Source organism: Sesamum indicum, linkage group LG7 (assembly GCF_026168435.1).
Source record: "Sesamum indicum cultivar Baizhima isolate 11 linkage group LG7, ASM2616843v1, whole genome shotgun sequence".
Lineage (NCBI taxonomy): Eukaryota > Viridiplantae > Streptophyta > Magnoliopsida > Lamiales > Pedaliaceae > Sesamum > Sesamum indicum.
The window spans coordinates 2,115,362-2,140,744 of record NC_142663.1 but is presented as its reverse complement, the minus strand read 5'-3'; the positions used below and the strand labels follow the sequence as shown (position 1 = coordinate 2,140,744).

Sequence of the window (25,383 nt, the reverse complement as noted above, 5' to 3'; positions counted from 1 at the left end):
TCAATTTCTTGCTATTATACACTTTAATTGAACAATAATACACATAATTACGTATTTGTTTAACAATTCCGATGGAATTGTATAAATTAGCTATAGTAATATTTAAATCTAATAAATTTAATAATCTAATTGACCAACGATATTATTTTTATATCCAATTTAATATTTAATTCGACACTATTTTAAATAGCCAAACTCGTAAATCCGACTAAATAGTACATCGCTTAGTATAAACAACATTTAATAAACGAACAAATTAAATAATATAATTATATAAATAAATAAAAATTGAAATTGCAATTCTCGTACCTCTGATTTTTCTTCCGCGAGAGAAACCTCAATTTCATGTGTGTGCGCGCCATGCATGTGTGTGTAATATGTATGTGTGTGTGATTAAAGAGAGGAGAGTAAGGCGGTGGGGAGATGGCCCACCTCCCACTCTTCCTCTCTCTCTTTCCATATGTATATATGTAGTATTCATTAATATATATATATATATATATACTAATATGTATATATGTAGTATTCATTAATATATATATACTAATATATATGTATTATTTACTAATACATATATATAAATAATAATAATAATATTATTATTATTTATTTAATTAGACTTTTTTTAAATTATCCATTACGTTCCTCCTAAATTTATTTAATTAATATAAATTATCCCAAAATATTATAACGAACTCCAATTTAATTCGTTAAACTTTTATTATATTCCAATTATGGAACATAATTTATTTACCAATTAACTAAATTTCATAAAGATTTACCAATTGATCCCCCAATTATATATTATAATTTTTGGGGCGTCACAATGCTCCCCTCTTAATAAAAATTTCGTCCTTGAAATTTAACTAAGTTACTGGCTTAGGGAATAAATATGAATATTTTTCTCTCATGTCCTCTGCATCGTTTCAACAAACTAGTGCATAAAGGGGTTTATTTCTGGTTGTGAGGCATTTCTATTTCGAGATCCTAACCCCTGATGTTCTGATCCAGAATCATGACCCTACACAGACTCTAATGACTCAGTTGGGCCAGCAGCGTTTTCCCTTGACGCTTCCATCCTATGTGAAATACACACATGTGAGTAGATTCCTAACATATGAACCTTACGCATAATATTACATTTCATCTACTATCCCAAGGAAATCTAATCCCTGCTCTGATACCACCTAATGTAGCACCCCCTTTGCTACAAGGGCTATATCTATCCTAAACGTCATACTTATAGTAATCCCTGTGTTCATACATATATATTTACACATAACCATCTAATTAATTTGCATATGTAATCCCAACACGTCATAATAGTTATTATCAATCCACAATATTATATATATATATACATATCACACATTACAAAGTGATTCGTCACAGGTAATCCGTACACTTATATTCTCTCTGTATAAACAAAATTTGATTTGTACTCTAACTGCCAAAGAGGAGAAAAACTGCATACTGGCCCGACCTGCCTGAGTATAACGCGTAGACCTAGTTTTCAACAGTCAGACACCTCAAAGTCTACTGCTGAAAGAAAATGTCAGCAGAGGGATGAGCCTGCCACTCAGTAAGTAAATAACCAGCCCTATCTATATATGTATATCAAACACAACCCAAACAAGATGAACAGGCAACACGCATGGAATACAATCAATTTAATTCCAACATAATCAGCTTTATTATACGACATGACTGTCTCATAATAAGACAACGGACCAAACTCCATTTTTCCCTAGTTTGCTTACTAGAAGGTGATATTGTGTTTTTCCCCCCCAACTCAATCTCACCGTTATATAAATTTAAGTGAACCCCCTTGATAGCCGGCTCATCAATCTCATTTCGGACATAGCATTTTCTTTTCGCACATAGCTGTTTCATTTCGCACATAGCATTTTCTTTTCGCACATAACTCTTTCATATCGCATCAAAGCTCTTTTCATATCGCATCAAAGCTCTTTTCATTTCATTTCGCCTTATAAGCTTTTCAACACATAAAGGGGTATTCACACCAAAATTATATTCAATTTCTACCATTCCCTCATTTCCACATATCACCATTCTTGTAAGCAACTAGTAACGTAAAATCATATATCAATACATTCTCATTTTCAGACACCCATAACACAACATACAACAAACATGATATGCCAATGTGTCTTTGCATTCCACGTACACAATATCGTCAATCAAATTAAATCATTCACCACTCATATATTTTCAGATAAACTAATGTCAGCATGAACCATAAATTCAGATAATAGTAAAACCACAAATAAAGATGACATATATAGATAATACTAATTATTTACTTACCTCGCCGTACAACGCCTTTATCTATCCAATAGGTAGTGGTTCGGTCTTTTCACTTTACCCCTGTATCCTATAATGAGTTATACCACATATAGTTAATATATCGAGAATATCGTAACTTCTTTTAAATATAATATTGAATATCATTTGTACAATTTCTAATATTCTTTACTATTCTATTTCTATCGAAATACAAATCTTCGTTTGTCCTCTTTATTAACATACCATTTATTAAATATAATTTTCAGAATATTTCTATGAATTTTCTATCAATTTCTCGCTATTATACACTTTAATTGAACAATAATACACATAATTGTGTATTTGGTTAACAATTTCGATGGAATTGTATAAATTAGCTATAGTAATATTTAAATCTAATAAATTTAATAATCTAATTGACCGACGATATCATTTTTATTTCCAATTTAATATTTAATTCGACACTATTTTAAATAGTCAAACTCATAAATCCGATTAAATAGTACATCGCTTAGTATAAACAACATTTAATAAACGAACTAATTAAATAATATAATTATATAAATAAATAAAAATTGAAATTGCAATTCTCGTACCTCTGATTTTTCTTCTGCGAAAGAAACCTCAATTTCATGTGTGTGTGCGCCGTGCATGTGTGTGTAATATGTATGTGTGTCTGAGTAAAGAGAGGAGAGTGAGGTGGTGGGGAGATGGCCCACCTCCCACTCTCAATCCTCTCTCTCTTTCCATATGTATATATGTAGTATTCGTTAATATATATATATATATATACTAATATATATGTATTATTTACTAATACATATATATAAATAATAATAATATTATAATTATTATTTATTTAATTAGATTTTTCTTAAAATATCCATTACGTTCCTCCTAAATTTCTTTAATTAATATAAATTGTCCCAAAATATTATAACAAACTCCAATTTAATCCGTTAAACTTTTATTATATTCCAACTATGGAACATAATTTATTTACCAATCAACTAAATTTCATAAAGATTTACCAATTGATCCCCCAATTATATATTATAATTTTTGGGGTGTCACACCAATCAAGCTAAGGATTGGCTATACTTCCTACCTTCGGGATCCATCACAACATGAAATGATTTCAAGAGATAGTTTCTTGAGAAATATTTTCCCGCTTCACGAGCCACAACAATCTGAAAGCAGATCAGTGGGATTCGCCAATTTGCAGGAGAGAGTCTTTTTTAATATTGGAAAGATTCAATCAATTAGTGGAAAGCTGCCGCCACCATTAGATCCCAGACCACCTATTGATCCAGTACTTCTATGAAGGTCTATCGAGCATGGATAGGAAATTGATAGACGCGGCGAGTGGTGGTGCACTGTTCAATAAAACCCCAACCGAAGCACGAAATCTGATTTCAATTATGGCGTCCAACACGCAATAGTTCGGGGTCAGATACGATGATCCACCAAGAAGGAGCAATAAGGTAAGTACTCTTGAAGATCGTTTGAATAAACTCACATCCCTTGTTGAAAAACTTGCTGTAGATAAACATCAACAAGTCAAGGCATGCGGCATTTGCGCTTTAATGGGCATGCCACCGACATGTGCCCAATTCTTCAAGAATCAACCACCGAACATGCCGATGCCTTAGGAGGATTCACCAGACAACAACAGAGAAAATATGATTCTTTCTCCAACACCTACAACCCCCCGATGGAGGGATCATCCGAATCTGAGTTACGGTACCCACGCCAATACTTTCAAAGACCCCAATACAGGCCATCTATACCACATCCTCTGCTTAATCCCACGTCTAGTCCATCTCTTGAAGATATGATGAAAGCACTAGTAACCAACACACAAAAATTCCAACAACAAACACAACGGTTTCAACAGTAGAGCCAAACGAGCATTCAAAATCTAGAATCTCAAATTAGCAAACTATTGTGCTTCGTAGTGGAAAGGAATTGTAGGAAAATATGGACGAATATGGTACTAAATGTAGGCATGCTTTGAAGAGAAAGCCAGAAAAAGAAATTGAGGTCCGACAAGAGCAGACCGAACCCGAAGAAGACCATCTGAAAGCTTTGGCAACTAGACCCCCCTTCTCGGAAAGATTCACCAAAACGAAGGAGGAAGAAGAAAAGGAGATTTTTGAGACATTTTGCAAAATGGAGGTAAACATTCCTTTATTTGATGCTATCAAGCAAATACTCCGCTACTCGAAATTCCTCAAAGAGCAGTGCACTAGCAAAGGAAAACTCAAGGGAAACGAACGGGTAAGTATTGGGAAAAATGTATCTGCAATCCTCCAACGAAAACTACCCCCAAAGTGCAAGGACCCAGATACATTTTCTATACCTTGTAAAATTGGTTTGGTTGGCATAAAGAGGGCTATGTGTGATCTTGGAGTTTCTATTAATGTTATGCCCCTCACTATTTTTGAGTCTTTAAATGTTGGTACATTAAAGGAAACAAGGGTAGTTCGGATCGCTCAATAGTTTACCCCGAAGGAGTCTTGGAAGATGTTCTAGTACAGGTAAATGAGTTGGTTTTTCCCACCGACTTTTACATGTTGGATATGAGGGAGGACAACTCCTCCAATTCCACATCAATCTTGCTAGGGAGACCGTTTCTCAAGACAGCTAGAATGAAAATCGATGTGCACAGTGGAAGTCTCACCATGGAATTTGAGGGTGAAATAATAAGATTCAACATCTATGAATCCATGAGGTACCCAACTGATTTACCGACTGCCCTTCTTGTAGATATTTTTTACCCACTTATGCAGAATTTCGCAGCAACTAACGGTGAGGATTATGTGAAATACGCATTGGAAGAGAGCATCACACTAGAAAAAGCAAAAATTCGAGAAGAAAATATGATCATGGATCCGAACATCGGTGAAACCGTCTTTGAGCTCGAAGCTCTTCGAACCTTACCTATCAATGTTGCTTTCATTGAATTACAACATTCTCACACCAAAATTGTTCCCTCTGTATTGCAGGCACCCGCATTGGAATTGAAGGAGTTGCCAAAACACCTTAAATACGCCTTTTTAGGGGAGAACAATTCATTATCGGTGATCATTTCAAGCAAGCTCACTAGCCTTGAGGAGGAAAAATTGATCCGAGTACTTCGTGAGTTCCGAGAAGCTATTGGGTGGACCATTGCCGACATTAAGGGATTAAGCCCTTCAACTTGCATGCATAGGATACTCCTAGAGGGAGACACTCAATCTTTAAGGGAAGCTCAATGCCGACTAAACCCTTTGATGATGGAAGTGGTAAAAAAGAAGATCTTGAAACTCCTCGATGCAGGTATGATCTTTTCAATTTCCGATAGTGAGTGGGTAAGTCCGATTCAAGTGGTGCCTAAGAAAACAGGTATAACTGTAGTCGAAAATTCTTTTGGGAAATTTGATACCCACTCATGTTCAAAATGGGTGGCAAGTTTGTACTGATTATAGAAAGCTTAACGCCGCCACTAGAAAGGATCATTTCCCACTCCTATTTATAGATCAAATGTTAGAAAGGTTAGCCAGTCGTTCTCACTACTGTTGCCTTGACAGATATTCATATTTCCATCAAATTCCAATGGCACCTGAAGATCAAGAGAAAACCACGTTTACATGCCAATTCAGAACTTTTGCTTATAGAAGAATGTCAATTGGTTTGTGCAACGCGCCCGCCACCTTTCAAACATGTATGGTTAGTATTTTCTCTGACTTTGTTGAACAATTCATAGAAGTTTTCATAGACAATTTCACCGTTTATGAAAATTCATTTGAAGACTGTTTGGATAAATTAACTAAGGTCCTTGAAAGATGTATAGAAAAGAACCTCGTACTGAATTATGAAAAATGCCATTTCATGGTAGATCAAGGTTTAATTCTAGGGCATATCGTATCATCTAGGGGGATAGAAGTAGATAGGTCTAAAATAAATGTCATAATATCTTTGCCTTACCCCGCACTCGTTCTTTTCTTAGTCATGCAGGATTTTATCGACAGTTTATCAAGGACTTCTCAAAGATCGCCCAACAATTGTGTGCGTTGTTGCAGAAAGACGCAAATTTTAAGTTTGATGAGGCTTGTGCGAAAGCCTTTGATAAGTTGAAGGACTCCCTGATATCAGCACTAGTGATTTGCCCCCCTGATTGGAACCACCCTTTGAGATAATGTGTGATGCTAGCAATCATGTCATTGGGGCTGTTCTAGACCAAAACATTGGAAAAGACCCCCCATGTGATATACTATGCTTCATGAATGTTGGATAGTGCTCAAAGCAACTACACAACAACGGAAAAAGAACTTTTAGCTGTCGTTTTTGCTTTAGAAAAATTTCGCCACTATTTACTTGGAACTAAAATGGTTCTGTATTCTGACCGTGCAGCGTTGAGATCCACTATATGTGAATATAGTTGTGACAATTTTTAGAGAGTCTGACATTTATCTAGAAATGGATTGGTTATATTGTAATACGCTATTATTGTCATAACTACACAAACTATCATGATTTTATAGTGATTTAATCTTCCTTTTGAGCCAAAAATATTTTTAATCTTGTGAATTTATTGCATATTCAGCACAAGGGATGATATGGAATAAAGATGTCAAAATCGAGCCAAAAACGGATATTGAGGTCACCAAAAAGGGAGGAAAAGATTTCAAAGCAGTTTTGTAGAATGACTAAACGTGCCCACGTTTGGAGATTTGGTCAACACGGATAAAGATATGAAAGATGCAATTTCTGCAAGAGAAAAAAGGGAATGATTTGTTGAATTTTGGAAAGGATTCCTTTAAATACATGATTGATGACTTGTTGACATTTTTGGAACTAATCATGTACTTAATCCCCCCTACATCTAGATTCTTAGGAGGCTTTTATTATAAATAGGGAGGGTCACTCTATTTGTAAAACACATTTTGGAATTGAATAGAACACTTTGAATTCAATAGATAATTTTACACTTTTTCTTTAGTTTCAATTATTTGCTTAAGGTTAATGGAATTCCACTTCTTAGTGTGTTCTTCCATTAACATGTCCGGCTAAATTCTTCATTTTCTGGTTAAGGTTACGGTAATTTCTTGATTCGTAAATAATTGTGAGATCTAATCTGTGTTTTTTAACACTTGTTAAATAAGTATTCATGCTATTCTACTGTGCCTTTATTGTAAACATCTGATTTATGAAAAATTCGGCCGATTGTTCATTATCAAGAAGGTTTTTTTTAGCTAATTGAACTTTACAAGTCCGTGTAATTATTTGTTTAGTTCAATACTTAGTAGCAACGTAGCATAATTAATTATGTCAAAGTAGTTAGTTATGTTATGGGGAATGCATGATCTAATTTAAACGAATTATCATCGTAGGAATTTGTTAATTAGAATCACCTTTCTAATTCTTAATGTTGTTAATAGATTAAATCTTGTGGACGTTCTCAAGGTTGTCTGTTAATTACGGATCTAGCTAACGGTCGTACCTTGGCTGATGAAAAGGTAAAGAAATGTGAGGTTGTTAGGTCATACCAACAATCATAACTGATTTATTTGTTTATACAAGTATTATATTTGTATTGATGATCAACTCACAGAATTAAGCATGAACTTTAACTTTAAACAGAAAAGTCCCCTCTCATAATGTTATATTGCATGCGTAGAGAAGCAGTGGGTTGCTGGATTTGAAAGGCACATGTGCCCTACTACTAAAACATCCTCATCCCTTGTTTGGGTTCTTATAATATTATTATTTTTTTAACTTTTCTCAAAATTTGAATTTTATCCCCTAATTTCTCAATTTATATAATTTGAACCCCAAATATTTATAAAACTTAAATCTAGTCCTTTGCACCTATAATATATTCAAAATTCAACCTATAATTTATTTATTAGTCAGCACCACAGACGCAATTGTGGAACGGGTGGACATTTTTGACATTTAAAATTATATACTTTATTGTATTTTTTACAATTGTACAAAAAAATATACAATATTATATTTGTACATTTAGTTGTAATTTTTTAAATTAATACAATTTTAATATTATGGTTTTTTAGACTTTAATATGTTGTTAAAAATTAATTTTATATAATTAATTTATAAAAACAAATAATTAAACAAAATTAAAAAAATAATGCCAAGTCGTGATTTCAAATCGCGACTTGTGATCTAGTCGCGACTCGTAATAATAATATTATAATATTTAAAAAAAATATATTAATATAATTATTTTTATAATAAATAAATAATTAACCCAACGAACAAGGGTCGTCTTCTTCCGTGTAACAAGTAGTTTTACAGAGATATTTTTACAGAAGTGGAGAACTCATTTTTCTCCCCAATGATTTTTGCTTCAATTGTTAGCCTATTTTTGGAATTCAACAATTACACTCTAAATAATGACTTAGTGAATTGTTGAATACGTGTTAGGTATGGACATAATTTGAACATAATTCAAATATGTATTGAACACGATATTGATGTGTTCGAAAGTATATATAACATAAAGTGTCAAACACGTCTAATGTGTCCAACCCATGACACATTTTGAACTTTTTTATATATATTTTTAGGCCATGGATTTTGATTAAGAATATAAATCTAAGATATATTACTTTATATTTTATTTTTGATATCATATATTTTAATTTTATAAATAATTAAGAATATATTATAATTTAAAAAGTTTTTAATGTTATCGTATTCGTATCATATTCTTTTTTTTTTCGATAAATATAATTTTCATAAATAGAAAAAGATATAATACAACAATCATGCATCAAGTAGTATTTCCTTCAACAGGTCAAGAGATACACCACAATCTATAAAGTGCATGTGTACTAATAGAGCTAGCTAAGGTAATGCCAAGTATACGCTGTCTAACATCCTCCACAATTAAGCTAGCTACAATATTCGGGTTTCGCTCAGAATGCTCGAATCGCCTAAGATTTTTCTTTCTCCATATATGGTAGATACACGCACCCAGTAATGCGTGATAAGCCACATTGACGATATGTTTACCCCTCCACTTCCTTGCAGCCCACTCAACATTTGTCATCCAATCTCTATTAGGCCACGCAAAGCGTACAACTCGTCTAATAGCATGAAGGCATTGACGACTGTATCGACATCGGAAGAATATGTGTGTGTGTGTGTGTGTGTGTGTGTCTCCACCTCATCCTCATCACATAATACACATCTACCTAAGTGAAATAACCATGGTTTGTCCGTCGTAGGTAGTTTCTCCAATATAGCAAGCCATAAGATAAACATGTGGCGAGGTATCTTTAAAGCGCTCGAAAGTAGTAAAACACAACCTACTTTCGGGCCTGGTGGATTAAATAATCGATATAGAGCTTGGATCGTAGGAATTCCACCGGCAAATCTCTAAATAATTCGATCATTATCTCAAAGTACTCTATGTTGGTAATGAGAGGCCACTGCCACTGACCTCCCTGGATGACAGAGCTAAGTCTGATGGATTCATGAAGACCAAGGGTGATCGTCCCCCTCGAAAATCTCTCCATAAGAGGACCGAGATGATGCCATGGGTCCTTCCAGAGATAAAAGTCACCTCCATCTCCAATATGGTATTCCACCATTGGTCGCAACCACATTCGCAGACCGACCATTTTCTTCCAACCCCACGAGCCTCTATGATCAGGGATAGTCCATATTGAAGCATCACATAGTCGCCCCTAGTATAGCCAATCAATCCAAATGGAAGTCCTATCACACCGGATGACATTACATAATATTTTGCATATGAGAGCACGGTTCATTGTGCTAATATCCCTCAGCCCTTGTCCTCCCTCAACCAGTGATTTACAAACCTCCTTCCACGCCACTTTGGCGTAACCACTGCTCTTTTTTCCTTTCCATAAGAAAGTTTGTAGACGCTTCTCAATATTTTTAATAACCTCTTTTCGTATCATATTCTTTTATCCTAGGTTGAGTTGGTTGGGTGGGGGTGGAGGGTCAATTAGTCAAGTGAACGCGGTTTTAATAATATTCAATAACCAATCCCCCATTTTCTCCAAGTCAATCTTAAGTCTGGTCTCCTTACCAACATCATCATTCTTAGCTTCCTCTTAACTTCACATCTTCTGAATATCTCCGCTCCCACTCCCATCTCAATCAATCTTTCGAATTCCGATGGCCTTTCTGCTGCTTCTCCTCCTCCTCTTTCCCTGCCAATCTCACGCCCAACAGCCCTACGTCAACAACAAGCAGCTCGATTGCAACCAAAACGACACCACCACTCTCGGCTTTGTCTGCAATGGCGCCTTCACCTCCTGCCCCTCTTACCTCACTTTCCGATCCACCCCCACTTACAACAGCCCCGCCACCATCGCTTATCTCCTCTCTGCCGATGCTTCCCAGATCGCCTCCGCCAATAACGTCTCTGATGTCGACTTGCTTCCCGACGACACTCTAGTCGTCGTTCCCGTCAACTGTTCCTGCTCTCGAAATTATTATCAGCACAGCGCCTCCTACATTCTCAAACACCAAGGAGAGACCTACTTTACTGTCGCCAACGACACATACCAAGCCCTCACCACCTGCCAGGCCATGGAAGCCCAGAACCCTTACAATTTCCGTGACCTATACCCCGACTTAAGGCTCAATGTTCCCCTCCGCTGCGCTTGCCCCACTCCCATCCAGACTGCTTCCGGCTTCAAATACCTACTAACATACCTCATCCGCCAGGGAAACACTTACGAATCTATTGCCAGTGCTTTCTCCGGGGCCGGAGCTGACGTCCAAGGCATCCTCGCTGCCAACGAGCTCACCGTCAACCACCTCATCTTCTTCTTCACTCCAATTCTGGTGCCCCTCAAAACTGAGCCCACTAAAGAAAACATAAATGCCGTTCCTTCGCCTCCACCATCCTTTTCCCCTCCCTCACTTTCCACCATCCCGGCTGCCGGCCAGAACAACGGTTCCCGGAAGTGGGTTTTCATCGGCGTGGGAGTCGGAGCTGCGGTCTTGGTTCTGTTTGCCTCAGTCCTTGCGGTTTGGTGCTTCTGCTATCGCCATCCCCGCCTCCCCGAGTCTCCATTGCCGCCTCCAAAGCTTGCAGATGAATCTGGAGATGCGGGAAGACCATTTTCCAACTGGTCTGTGTCGTCTGAGGGCATTCGGAGTGCCATAGAAACTCTGACGGTCTACAAGTTTGAGGACGTGGATAAGGCCACAGGATCATTTGCGGAATCCAACAGAATAAACGGATCATCCGTGTACCACGGTTTTTTCAAGGGAGATGCTGCTGCGGTTAAGATAATGAAAGGGGATGTTTCGAGCGAAATTGATGTGCTCAGGCAGGTAAAACATTCCAACATTGTCACACTCTCTGGTTTCTGCCTGCACCAGGGCATCACCTACCTTGTCTATGAGTATGCCGAGAAAGGCTCCCTCAGCAAATGGCTGCGTCCTGCCAAAGATGCTGTTGATAGTGAGAGGCGGCTTGATTGGAAGCAGCGAGTCCAGGTTGCTTATGATGTGGCAGATGCCTTAAATTACCTCCATAATTTCACCAATCCTCCCTACATCCATAAGAACTTGAAGAGCAGCAACATCCTTCTGGATGGTAACTTGAGAGCCAAGGTTGCCAATTTCGGGCTGGCCAGGATTCTAGATACTGATGATCAGACCGTGATGACAAGGCATGTTGTTGGAACCTATGGATATATGGCTCCTGAATACATAGAGAACGGATTAGTTACTCCAAAACTTGATGTTTTTGCGTTTGGGGTGGTGATGTTGGAGCTCTTATCTGGAAGGGAACCCATTGCTAACATTAGCAACGAAAAGAAGGGTGAAGGTGATCAGTTGTTGTCTGAAAGCATAGACGGGGTGTTGGATGGGGAAAATGTGAGGGAAAATCTTCGAGTATTCATGGATCCGTGGCTTGGAGAAGAGTATCCACTGGAGCTGGCATACTCAATGGCTCAGCTCGCTAGGAGCTGCGTGGCTAACAATCTTGATGCCCGTCCCCCATTATCTGAGGTCTTCATGGCTCTATCCAAGCTCCTCTTGTCCTGCTTGGAGTGGGATCCTTCTCATGAAACATCTCTGAGTCTCAGCGAATAGGATTTATCGTAGCTACTTCTCTACATTCCCGACTGCACGAATAAAAATGTAGCTCATTTAAAATTATGCTTGGTGCAGCCTCAGCAAGGTAGCTCCAGGCTATGGATTTTGGTAAAAAGGTTGCGGAACTATCGTAATGCCAGTTTACCTGGATGAATGCTGTATATATCATGACAACTTAGTTTTATGTAATCATTTTTCATATAAAATAATCATGTAAGAAAGGTTTTCTTAATTGGTACTTCTGCTCTTTCATTTACAAGCAAAAACTCTCTTAATTTCTTTATCAGAGTTCATCATCTCTACTTGTCGCATTGGCGTACAGAATGGACATTGAGGAACTGAGACCATTCTCTCTAAGATTTCCACTCACCCGATTGCTGCTGATCGTAATCTATCTTCATCTGCAGAGCAGGGGAGGATTTCAATATGATTGCAGAAATGAAGACAGAAACAGCACAAACACCTGCAGAATGTCAATAGTTTGTGATTTTATAAGGCGCTTGCCTCTGGACAAACGTCTCCACTAATTTTATTCTTTTGAGTTTAATGCTTTATATAAATTCTTTTGTATCCTAATGAGTTAAATGTAAAAAAAAAAAAAAAATCTCAATTTCGCTGTGGCATAAGCCAAATGGTCAATCAAGATTGGAACTAGAAATTGTACCATCAACTCCTGACCAGCAACTGAAACATACACCACGTTGAGATTAATTTTATAGTAGTAAGCAACATTTTGCAGAAAGCCGTTCAAGAACAGTTGAGGAGCAACGCCATAGTAAACAACACAATGCAAAATCTATCAACAAACCAAACCTAGAAATTCGACACTCTAAGTTCCTGACTAGGACATCACTTCGTAACAAAGAGCTATTCAGCTCTGCAGGATTATGAACAAAAGAGATTGTATCAGAAGCAATTTATGAACTGGAGATAAATGATTACATCATCTCAGCCCTATTACGGCAGTTAGGAAAAAACTAAAAGATAATAGGTCACCTGCTATCGTATTTGGTAAGCTAACAAATCAAAACACTAAAATGATTTCCCAGACAAATTCAAGGACTATACTAGTACATCCTTATTTTGTTGCCTGGGCAATCATATTTTTTATAGAACTTGCTTGCTCCTTGGCATCCTCCACCAGAGAATCCTACGAACAAATAGAAGGGTATTTCAGCTACAAATATTTTAAGACTGATGCATCACAAAACTTCAAATTTTCATACCTGTGCACCTATAAGACGTGCAACAGTTTTCTTACTTGACTCTTGAAGTTCACCAGCTAACAGAATTTCCTCCAATATATAGTAAGCCTGCATTACACTCGCCAGTAAGTCCGAAATAGTGTTCTCACGCTTGCTTGGTTAATGATCAGCCATAAGCTATGCAGAAAATAAAATTAAAAAACTGAAAAATGGAACAATTAGTAGCTAATAATTAATCAAACACTGTCTTCAAACAGAAAATGCAGCTTTTCTAGAATCAGCAACAAATATAGAATGCTGAATTTCTTTTTCCTTCCTGACTAGCTTATCCGTATCTTCTAGCACACAATGAAATCAATCTAGAGACCCCTAAAAATCCAAATAACAGTTCCTCAAGAGAGCCCTGAAAACACAAGGAGTCTGAAACAAAGGTAATGCTACAAGTTTTCACTTCTTGCCCACTGATAGGTGAACTAGAGTATCAGGAAACAAATAATGCACAAAAAAATTATTTTCCAAAAAGAACATATAGCATGAATCACGGTAGTTATTAACACACTTTTCAGAGAAAAAGCAATCAAGCTCCTCCCTTGTAGAAATATTTCAAGGGGCAGTTTGGTGGGAACAGCCGGGCTTCCGGAGGACCGGGACTATTGCACCAGAAAATAATTGATTCCCACAAGAAAAACCTAGTTCAACTGTCCAGGGCTCATTCATTTCTTAGTCCAAAGGGGAAGGTGAATACGGAAAACAGAAGAATGCTCTCAAATTCATTCATGGCAGTAATGAGGACCAAATTCTCACATTCAATCAGAGCTTCATGGAGTTGGGGAACTTGAATTCAAAGAATTGCTTTTTAGAGTTTTATACAGTATTTGATACCACAACAGATTACATTCTTAGATGTGTCCCCATATAAGACTAAATACTCTTATATAATCAAATAAAACACAAAAATGACCATTCTGCTGGCCAATATGAATTCTCCAAGATTGGAGTTCCCAAATTCTTCGTATCTAGGACCATACCGAGCTTGATGAAAATGATATAGAAAACCCAGTCTAAAATTTCTCATGTCTAATGAAATAATGAAGTAGAAGAATCAAATAGAACCTGGGAATGGGAACCTTAATTAACTATTACAGAGAATATTTCCTACCTCAATCTCCATGGAAAAGATAAGCATGCTGTGTAAAATGTTATAAATACAACAAATAACTGAAATTGACATGGGAAATATTTGTCTGCCATCAAGTTGTTTTAGCTCAAAGCTAGCAGTAACAAATAGCTTTATTAGAAAATAAATGCAGCAACATTAGCTAGGTAAGTAATAAGCCCATAGACATGGCCTTTTTATGCTGCAAATGTGAGAAAAAGGACAACAGAGTCTGGTGGACTTCCGAACCACTGTTATTGCAACAGTACTGTCAAAAATGGATAATTCATCAATTATCTTACTCCTGCCAAGAGCCATTGGCCAACATGACATACAGTTCATGGCATAAATACGTGAAAGAGTCTTCGAACATGTTTCACCTCCACTACATCTGATGCAATTTCCAGGAATTAAATTGCACAACTCTAGGTATGAAACAGTAAGTTTATTTTCATTATAGCACAAGTGTAAAACAACAAACCATCAACATAAACCTTCCAAAGCTATTAGAAGCAATTCAGTGTCGGAAACCATACCTTGTGGAAATTAAAGATCAAATCCAGTTCACAAACCTAAAGGAACAAAATAAATGAGATTCAACATGAGATCTTGAAGTAATTTAGTTACAAATTCAGATTTCTCAGGCCTCACACTCCCAAAGTAGCGGTCCAGTATCTCGACATAGTGGTGGATAATTTCAAGGATCTCCAACTCGTTGTCATCCTGGTTAATACACATGCAGAAATAAAGGCTGGCATATCTGCAGAATATTCAATAAGAAGCAAATGTTAACTACACATACAGACGAGCAAGCAGCAAAATGAATTTTGTACAGTAAAATGAATCATATTGCAAGGGTTGAGCCAAATATAAAAGGAATATTACCTTTTGTAAACAACTTTGTACCCCCTCCACTCCACAAAATTGCACAGCTTGGGGCCCCGAGTGAGAATCATACCACTAAGCTCCCGGAGAACCTTTACCAGTATGCAACCAGACATGATAATTCAAGCATAATCGTGAAATGCAACAATCATTAGATAAGTCATGGTCCATCAGAGAAAAGAAAAGAAAAACATCAACATCATGCTGGAAATAACAATACCTTTGCTCTTTCCTTTTGAGAATAAGGTGAATACCATTTTGTCAACCTGACTTTGCCTTGTCTGCTGATGAGAAGAACAAAGTGAATCTGAAAGAACGCAAGAGGCTTTAGTCAATCAACTTTATGAGAAGGAAGATATGCGCACAATGTTATTATTAGATTAACAGCTACAACCAGGAACACAATTAATAGGACAATAAGCCTGCAATTTGAATGTCATTATTATATATAGAGCTACCATCGAAAAATGAACTAAGTGGAAGAATAATGGGGGGACCCATATTAGAGAATTAGTAAAAAATATCTACTAGTAAAACCAGCAAAGCAAGATTCTCACGTGCATCAACAGTGACATCTTCTTGCAATACAGATGCCATCCTCCAGCTAAAACTTATTAAAAACCCAACTTTTACAATACAATGGTTGGTTGTTCACAGCCTAACTGCAACTACCTTCTCTTCTTTGGGTTAATATCAGCAAAACAGTCCATCAACAGTATGCTCAGTTCTCCTGTTTGGCTTTCATATTTGAATCTTTTCATTTTTAGCTTAGCTGTGGGTGATAGATTTTCCATGTGATTTGGGCTCCGGAATTGAAATCAAAATGTTGGTATAGCTGTTCACTAGCATCAGTTCAGTCAGGGTGCACTTGGAGTAGCAGATTACTGCAGGATCCTTATTAATCCACAAATTTTAGTTGGGGGTATTCCATGGTTGGAGCATATTTTTCCTCAGAAACTAGCCATTGCAAAGCTCAAAAGGATTTCATTACCTTAAACTCCTCATTTGTTCCGTGAATTAGTCGAAGCAAAATGAAATGGATACTATTGAGTTTTACACTAACGTAAAGGCATAGCATCTTGAAGGCCAGCTGAATCAGCAAAGGAACAGATGCAGATAGAAATAGGCTAATTGGGATGGGGCGATGTAAGGTAGGATGCTATCAGTTGGAATGGATCCAATCGAAGTACAAAGGGAAACTGATAAGTACAGATAATCACCAAACAGGTGAAGTGCGTGGATCTGATCAAATTCGGAAGTTGGAAATTCGATCAGATTAATGAGCGCCGCGGCATTCAAAGAAATATGCATTATGAATTAACGTATGAATGGAAATTAGAAAAGGAGAATGCATAATACCATGGCGGTGATTGCTGCTAATTAGAAGCTGAGCGAAATCCCATCTCCGCTGGTAGCAGCCAATGAAAGACACTGAATTCCTTCCCTTTTGAGAGTAGTTCCAGTTTGAGGGTGAGCAAAATTAGCAGTTCCTTCTCTTTCAGTTTCAACAGACAATTTAACTACACTTACTCTCTTCATAAATCTCTCAATTCGGTTCAACAGAGAAAGATTGATTGAATATTCTGGGTCCAAGTCTACCACCCAACTCCTCCCCTTCAGCAGAAATGGAAACTAAGGCCCAATCACATGATTCCAATTTAACAGAATAAGAAATAACTCATGCAGTTAGAAGAAATATAGCATTCTGTTATATGATTAGAGTCAATTTTGCCCTTTTGTTATTTTTAAGGATTAATTACACTTATATTTTATTTTGAAAATGTGAAATTTCACTTTCTTCTAAAAGTTTCAAATTACATTTAAACCCTTACGAAAATTCTTCATTTACCCCTAACACTATTCTATTAGGATTTGGATGAAAAATATTGATACTATAAAAAAAAAAAAATTACCTAAACTTTCAATTTTGCCCCTCATTTAATATTTTGATATTTAAATAAATAAAATAATAGTTCATCATTTTTATTGACAAAAGAAAACAGAAAAAATTCTTTTTTATTATAAAACTTGTATAATATTGCAACAAAATGAGAATTAGAAGTGAGACGGAAAAGAGAAGTAATAGCATTTCACTGTATAATCATATAATATAAATGACCTATTTATAGGTTCCAAAATTACAACCAAGAGTCTCATTTTGATGAGGGGAGATGAACCACAAGAGTCTTCAATTTATGGGAGATACAGATGAACATCCACAAAAATTTTGAATTTCTTAAATTTCATAACACTCCTTTTTGGATGTTCATTGATCAAGAATACGTCTCGTTGAAACCATACTAGGAAAAACCTTGAGAGACAAAAACTTAGTGAAGGAAAAAGAGTACATTATTCCTCAATACGTGAATATATATTGCCTCATTCAAAACCTAATCAGGAAAACTCAGTGGAAAAAGCCATAGTCAAGGAAAAAAGAGTGCAGTGCATTTTTATACCCCCTCATTAAAATATCAGTCGAGATCCTTGAGGTGACAAACACCAATGTTATGGACTAACTTCTTGAATATTGCAGTAGGAAGTGCCTTCGTGAACAAATCTGCTAGATTTTCACTTAAACGAACTTGTTGAACATCAATATCACCATTTTTATGAAAATCATGAGAGTAGAAAAATTTTGGTAAAATATGTTTCGTTCTATCCCCTTTGATGTACCCTTTTATCAGTTGAGCAGTACATGTTGTATTATCCTCATATGGGATCATCCGGATAATCTTTTCAAGTGATAATCCACAAGCCCCTCAAATGTGTTGAATCATGTATCTCAACCAAACACCATCTCGACTTGCCTAATGTGTTGCTATAATTTCTGCATGATTTGATGACGTGGCTATTATTGTTTCTTTCATAGATCGCTATGAAATTGTTGTACCACACAAAGAAATAAATAGCCAGTTCGCAATCTGTCATTATGAGGATTAGACAAATAGCTAGCATCGGCATAACCAATTAGATCAGAATTGGATACTTTTGAATAGAATAACCCCATATCCATCGTACTTCTAAGATAGCGAAAAATATTCTTAATTCCATTCCAATGCCTTCGCGTGGGTGAAGAATTATATCTTGATAATAAATTAACAACAAATATTATATCAGGTCTGTATGGTTAGCAAGATATATTATTTATGCCCGTAAATTCTTCCTGAGTTGTACTCTCGATTTGGCCATCTTGGTTCATAGCTCCTTTTTTTTTTGAGGATTTTTATCTTGGAACCGATAGGCCTACCTCGCTTCGGGCGTGCTTTAGGCTCATTTTCAATTTTAGCTTGTCCGACAGGGACTTGTATTTTTATAGGACCATTAGTAGTTGGAACATGAGATTTAGTTACTCTTTTTTGGGTCAGTAAACACATCTGGCAGTTGATTAGCTAAATTTTTCAAATGAATTATCTTTTGAACTTCCAACTCACTTTGATTAGTACGAGGATCAAGATGAGATAATGATAATTCATTTCAACTAATTTTCTTTTCCAGCTGCTTACTCTCTCCCCCTAATGTTGGAAAATCTGATTCATCAAAATGACAATCAACAAATCGAGCCGTAAATTAGTCTCCTGTTAGTGGTTCAAGATACTTTACTATGGATGGAGACTTAAATCCAACATAAATTCCCAACTTTTGAGGATCCATCTTAGTTTGTTGGGTGGAGCAATTGGAACATATACCCGCACCCAAAAACTCTTTTATCGAAAATATTAGGTTCTTGACCCAAAACTAATTAAAGGGGAGAGAACTTGTGATAACTTGTTGGCATAATGTGAATTAGTGTTGCTGCATGCAAAATAGCATGTCCCCAACAAGAAATGGGAAGTTTTGATCTCATAAGGAATGATCTTGCAATTAATTGCAGACGCTTAACGAATGATTCTGCAAGATCATTCTGTGCATGAATATGTGCTATAGGATGTTCAACATTAATTCCAATAGACATACAGTAGTTATTGAAAGTCTGAGAAGTGAATTCTTCAGCATTATCAAGGTGTATTTTCTTAATTGGATAATCAGGAAAATATGCTCGCAATCGGATTAATTGAGCAAGCAATCTCGCAAACTCTAGGTTACAAGATGATAACAAAGACAAATGTGACCATCTAGTTGATGCATCAATTAGAATCATCAAATATTGAAATGGTCCATATGGCGGGTGGATTGATCCACAATATCGCCTACATTCCAAAAATGTTAGAGATTCATTCTCTATTTTTGTTGGTGATGGTCGAACAATTAACTTTCCTTGAGAACAAACAACACATGAGAAATTATTGGATTGAAGAATCTGCTGGCTCTTCAATGTATGTCTAGATGAAATCTCAATTATTTTTTACATCATAATTGATCTGGGGTGGCCTAATCGGTCATGCCAAATAACAAACTTATTATGATTTGTAAACTTTTGGTTTATGATAGCATGAGTTTCAATTGTACTAATATATGTGTTGTCAATTCATAAAAAAATACTAGTAATTTTTTCAATATGCATTTCTTTCTTGAGATCACATTTGTGATATAAAAATACTCAATATTATCTTCATTTGTGGTGTCAATATGATATTCATCTTGGTGGATATCCTTAAAGCATATAAAGTTTCTTTGAGACTTGGTGGAATAAAGTGCATCATCAATATAAAATTGTGTTCCACCGGCCAACAATAAATTAATTCTTCCTGAGGTCCTCATTCAACTTTGCACTACCGGGTATAGTACTTACATTGACTTCTTGCATTACTAAATAAGAGTACTTTTTATCCTTAAGTATTATGTGAGTTCTCGCACAATCAGCGATATATATTTCATCATTATTGACTTTGGCGCTAACCAAATTGATACTCATTCTTGATTACAACATGACAAAAATATAAAACCAGTATTAGAATATGCTACAAATGAGACAAAATATGTAAATAAGTTCTTTACTATCATAGAAAACATATTGGACAAAAAATTCATAATACTAAACAAGAAATAAGAAAATTACTTGCAAATACTTCCATCACCAATCAAGTGATCGATTTTTCCATTTGGATAAGCAAAAAAGTCAGCAATGTTTAGATGAGTCATATCAATATATCCATCACTCTCGTCATCAACAATATTTGTTTCAATCTTCTTATTCTTATTCTTTATTGATTCTTGATAAAGGTCAACAAGATGGTTTGCCCTACAACAAGTACGAGACCAATGCTCTTTCCCACCACAATGATAGCATGGAGTCTCCACAAGTTTGCTAGTTTGCCCACTACTTTTTCCTCTCAGGTTTTCCTTCACCGTTTTCCACTTCTGGTCAAAAGATATATTCTTAAAATTACCACCACGATATCCACGTCCACATCCATGACGACGACCACAGCCATGATATGGTTCATGATTTTAGTGGTTGCGTGTTGCTACATTCGCTTCAGGGAATGGAGAGATCCAGTCGGTCAGGACTCATGATTTTTCAGCAAAAGTTCATTATTTTGTTATGCCATGAGAAGACAATAAATTAACTCAGAATATTTTGTGAAATTTTTTTCACGATATTGCTGTTGCAGGAGCATATTGGATGCATGAAAGGTGGAGAATGTTTTTTCTAACATATGAGCATGAGTAATTTTTTCTCCACACAATTTTAACTGAGAACATATTCTAAGCATTGCAGAATTGTACTCACTCGATTTTAACATCCTGGAATATCAAGTGCATCCAATCGTAGCGAGTTTTTGGAAGAATTATAATTTTCTGGTGGTCATACCTTTCTTTCAAATTATTCCATAGAACAAGTGGATCTTTTATCTTAAGATACTCAATTTTTTAATCCTTTATGGAGGTGGTGACGAAGAAAAATCATAGCTTTAGCCTTATCTTGGCTAGATGCTTCATTACCTTCCACTATAGTATTTCCAAGACCATTTGCATCCAAATGAATTTTAGCATCTAATACCCAAGATAACTAATTCTTCCCCATAATGTCAAGAGCCACACAATCAAGTTTTACAAGGTTCGACATAATAGTACTATCATAAAAATAACAAGACAAGTTAGACAATTTCTAATATTATAAAATCAATAGATTAAAAAAATTAATTAATAAGTATATAGTTGTGACATGCATATAATATATCATAATTAACATGTGCTAGGATTATAATATTATCTTCAAAATCAATATATCATATGTCTGTAAAAGATTTTATAATAAACTACAGTTGATGAAAATAAACATGTAAGTAATGAAGTATTTTACTAGATACGTTACTTTAGAGATATTGCCTTAAAAAAATAAATCGTACTACGAAGATCTCCTTGATTGAAAATATATAGCTTTCATGCTGATAATGTATTATATAACTTGTATAATATTGTAACAATATGAGAATTATAAGTGAGAGGGAAGAAAGAGTATTCTTATAGCATTTCACTGTAGAATCATACAACAAAAAATGGCCTATTTATAGGCTCAAAAATTACAACAAAAAATCTCATTTTGTTGAAGAAAAATGAACTACAAGCGTCTTCAATTTATGAGAGATGAAGATGAACATCCACAACCTTTTGAATTTCTTAAATTTCATAACATTCATCACTATTTATCTTCAAAAATTCATTTTTGCCATTACATATATGTATGTTGAATTTCACATAAATACTTTATTCTGTCTACCCAAAAAAAGAAATATATATATATATATATATTCAGATTAATGTTTACATTAATTTATATTTTTTTATGGGAATAAAAAACCAAGAAATGTTAATAATCTTAATAAATAATATATTTAGATAGAAATATATATATTATGCGTGCAAAAAACCACTCGTTCGAGTTCGTCCAATTTAAGATCTTTGAGTCTGGGCTTTCACAAGTCTTAAAATGAGGACCTGCAAAAAAGATAGTAGCATTCTGAACGCTCAAGTCAGTAACAGTGATGGAAATAAGAATTAAACTGGAAAAAAGTAGCATAATGTAGAATAGTGATGCATGTGTGTATCGTAACATGTGTTGTCCTTTACAAAGGGGTTGAGGACACTTTTGTTAGCCCTTGAACCCCACCGACCGAGGAGACATCAATTTCCTTAGGACTCGGGAAGACGGTTGCTGAGAGACAAACTCTAATAATTTCAAGGAGGACTTTTGAGTACTGACTTAGGTGGTTGCCATTTGTACGCGGAATGTGTTCAGACTTAGGTGGTTGCCACACCAACCTCCTCTCAAAGTATGTTGAATTTCACATTAATACTTGATATTCTCTATCCCAAAAAAAGAAAATAAAATATATCCAATATATATCATATTTACGTCAAATTATATTTTTTATGGCAATAAAAAGTAATAAATATGATTAATATAAATTTAGATAGAAATATATATGGTAATTTATATTGAGTAGTATTTTATTCCTAATTTAATCATCTTAGGATTTTTCATTGTAAGTTAATTATAAATACATCAGCTAAACTCATTATTTTTTAATCATTGAATAAATATTTTCGCTAGGAAACATTTGTTGTAATATAATTAGTCTAGTTTAAAGTGGTTGTCCTTCATCAATTAGTATGAAAGCGGAATATCGATTCAAATTCACTTCCTCGTTAATTAATTTGAAAGGTTTAGAATTGTTGAAAGGCCACTGTTGGCACCATGCCTCATCAATAGAAATAGGAATACACAAGCTGACCACAGCTCGTCTATAACAGTTGCAGATTGTGCTAGCAACTGAAATTGATTTATGATTGTAATGGAAATAAGATTCTTGGGCTAATGACTGGTTAACTTTTAATTTTCTCCTACAATTGAATTATAATTTTTTTCTTTTGGTGATTACGTACTCCATGACTCTTTATGATTTTTTTGATTCTAGTTATCCACTACTTGTTTGATAATTAGTAATCGGTTCATACTTTCATATGTTTCAAAGATGTGGTAACAAAATTGATAAAATTGTTATTGATTATTCTAGTCCCATAAATGTTGTAGCTAGCTCGAGTTTTCCCAACTTGCACTTTACCCACTACTCCATCCAAATCCTTATTGGGTTATATGGCATGGTATTAAATGTAGGTATATGAATTCTGAAGAGGTTTTAAAACGTGATTTTACTGTTCTTGTGAAATTCACACCCATTGTATGGTTATTGTCGGTTTAAAGTAAATTTATTGTTAGAATATGACAAAATCAAATCGAGGCTTGTCGAGCAGCAATTTTTGAAAGACATTTAAATTAATAAGTCAAAGAACTTATGAAAATTGAAGTGTTTTATCTGGCCTTGATTTCATCCATATGTACACATTTTTATGTCTACGCACCTCTTCAGTTATACTCTTTAATTTAGAAGTTACAACCTTTCAAAAAATATATTTTATGATCAAATGCTTCTAGAAAGCACTTTTAAAGTTTTCTAGAAAAAACATATTCTTTCAACAAGTACTATTCATTATTTGTAATTTTTATATGGAAATAAAATAATATAAAACATAATTTTTATAAGGAAATAATATTTTGCTAAGTGAATTTATATATTAAAAAATATATAAGTATATTCGCTCCAACTTTTATATTTTGAATTTTAAGTCCAATAACTCTTTATCAAGCAATTAAAACTTAGTTAATCTTTTCATGTGGGGATATAGAATCTATATATGCAAGCTATCCAACAACTCTCACGTTCACTTAATACTCAATAATGTCTACAAGAAAATTTCTTTCAAATTAAATTTTCAATTAGCATAAATATTGCAGAGTTACAACGAGCAGCAAAGCCCAGTATTAAGTGTCAGCAGTTACAGAAATGAAAAAAATCTAAGGACCCCCTGTGATAATAGAAATGTCCAAAAAACCCCTCATAAAAATTAAATAATCAATTACCCATTGTGATATAAAATAAAGTTCAAAGTGCCCCTCTGCACAGAAATTGGATGACACGCGTTTTGATTGTGAATAAGCTATGAAAGTACACCTATAGTCCCAAAGTTTTCCAGAATTTTAACAGTATTTGGTCTTTTCATCAAATCCTTCCTTATCTATGATAATCAACCCCTTATGCTTAGAATTAGGCCCAACATGCTTCTAAAATAAATTAAGCCCTCATAAATTCATGCCTTGTTTTGACCACTTTGTTCCCGTGTATTCCAAGTCCTCAGTTTTACAGACTTCCTCCAACCACGCTACCGCAGCAGATGGTTCGCAGGGCACTTGGCTCCTTCAACAACAAAAAGCACAACCCTATTTCCTTTCCTACCTTAGGGCGTAAAATGGACTCCAATATAGGGACTTAATAGAATTTTCGACAAACAAGTTGAAAAGAAACCTTACTTTTATTGAAAAAAAATATATAGAATATTATATAGATATTATTCCTCCATTAGAGGAGATAACTATTTAACCTCTCATATAATAGAGGACTTGACTCTTTGGGGTAACCCTCATAAACCGAAAAATTGAAAGACTCAAAAATTAATGCTTTGAAGACTTGGAGAGGTTTTGATAATCCCCATTCCTTACACCCTTATTTACAGGCGTCTGCAGACTTCAAACTCAGACTCCAAACTTATTTTTGATGATGTCATTGCGTTCATCATCATTTTGTCTCTTTCAGATGATGTCACTTGTTTGTCATTACTGCATTCTTTCTAGCCGTTGGTCATAATGGCTTGTCGTTCATGTGATAGCTAGCTGGTTTTTCTACTTTATTAACTCTTGGTTTTTGTTGTTGTTTGCCGACAGTCTTATTCTTG

The 25,383-nt window shown here is 35.3% G+C and overlaps 2 protein-coding genes and 1 pseudogene across 2 annotated transcripts; 1 reads left to right on the top strand and 2 right to left on the bottom strand.

The window, feature by feature from the left end:
* Positions 1–10,326: 10,326 nt before the first annotated feature.
* LYK5 (Protein kinase superfamily protein) lies at positions 10,327–12,643 on the top strand. Its single transcript, XM_011085067.3, has one exon. The coding sequence runs from the start codon at positions 10,465–10,467 to the stop codon at positions 12,400–12,402; it is 1,938 nt and encodes a 645-aa protein (XP_011083369.2). The 5' UTR covers positions 10,327–10,464; the 3' UTR covers positions 12,403–12,643.
* A 619-nt stretch (positions 12,644–13,262) lies between these two features.
* Positions 13,263–17,316, bottom strand: LOC105165911 (AP-1 complex subunit sigma-1). The gene is made up of 7 exons (XM_011085066.3): positions 17,011–17,316; positions 15,872–15,958; positions 15,652–15,743; positions 15,418–15,526; positions 15,303–15,338; positions 13,632–13,718; positions 13,263–13,555 (listed from the first exon to the last, which is right to left on the bottom strand). The coding sequence occupies exons 1-7, from the start codon at positions 17,011–17,013 to the stop codon at positions 13,484–13,486; spliced, it is 486 nt and encodes a 161-aa protein (XP_011083368.1). The 5' UTR covers positions 17,014–17,316; the 3' UTR covers positions 13,263–13,483.
* Positions 17,317–20,643: 3,327 nt separating this feature from the next.
* On the bottom strand, positions 20,644–21,658 carry LOC148787447 (uncharacterized; annotated as a pseudogene).
* Positions 21,659–25,383: the final 3,725 nt, after the last annotated feature.

Coding starts and splice junctions, on each gene's coding strand:
- LYK5 (XM_011085067.3), top strand. CDS start 10,465: ATGGCCTTTCTGCTGCTTCTCCTCCTCCTCTTTCCCTGCCAATCTCAC.
- LOC105165911 (XM_011085066.3), bottom strand. Junction 15,527..15,651: donor TACAAAGTTGTTTACAAAAG/GTAATATTCCTT, acceptor AATATTCTGCAG/ATATGCCAGCCTTTATTTCT. Junction 15,339..15,417: donor TGGACCGCTACTTTGGGAGT/GTGAGGCCTGAG, acceptor TTGTTCCTTTAG/GTTTGTGAACTGGATTTGAT.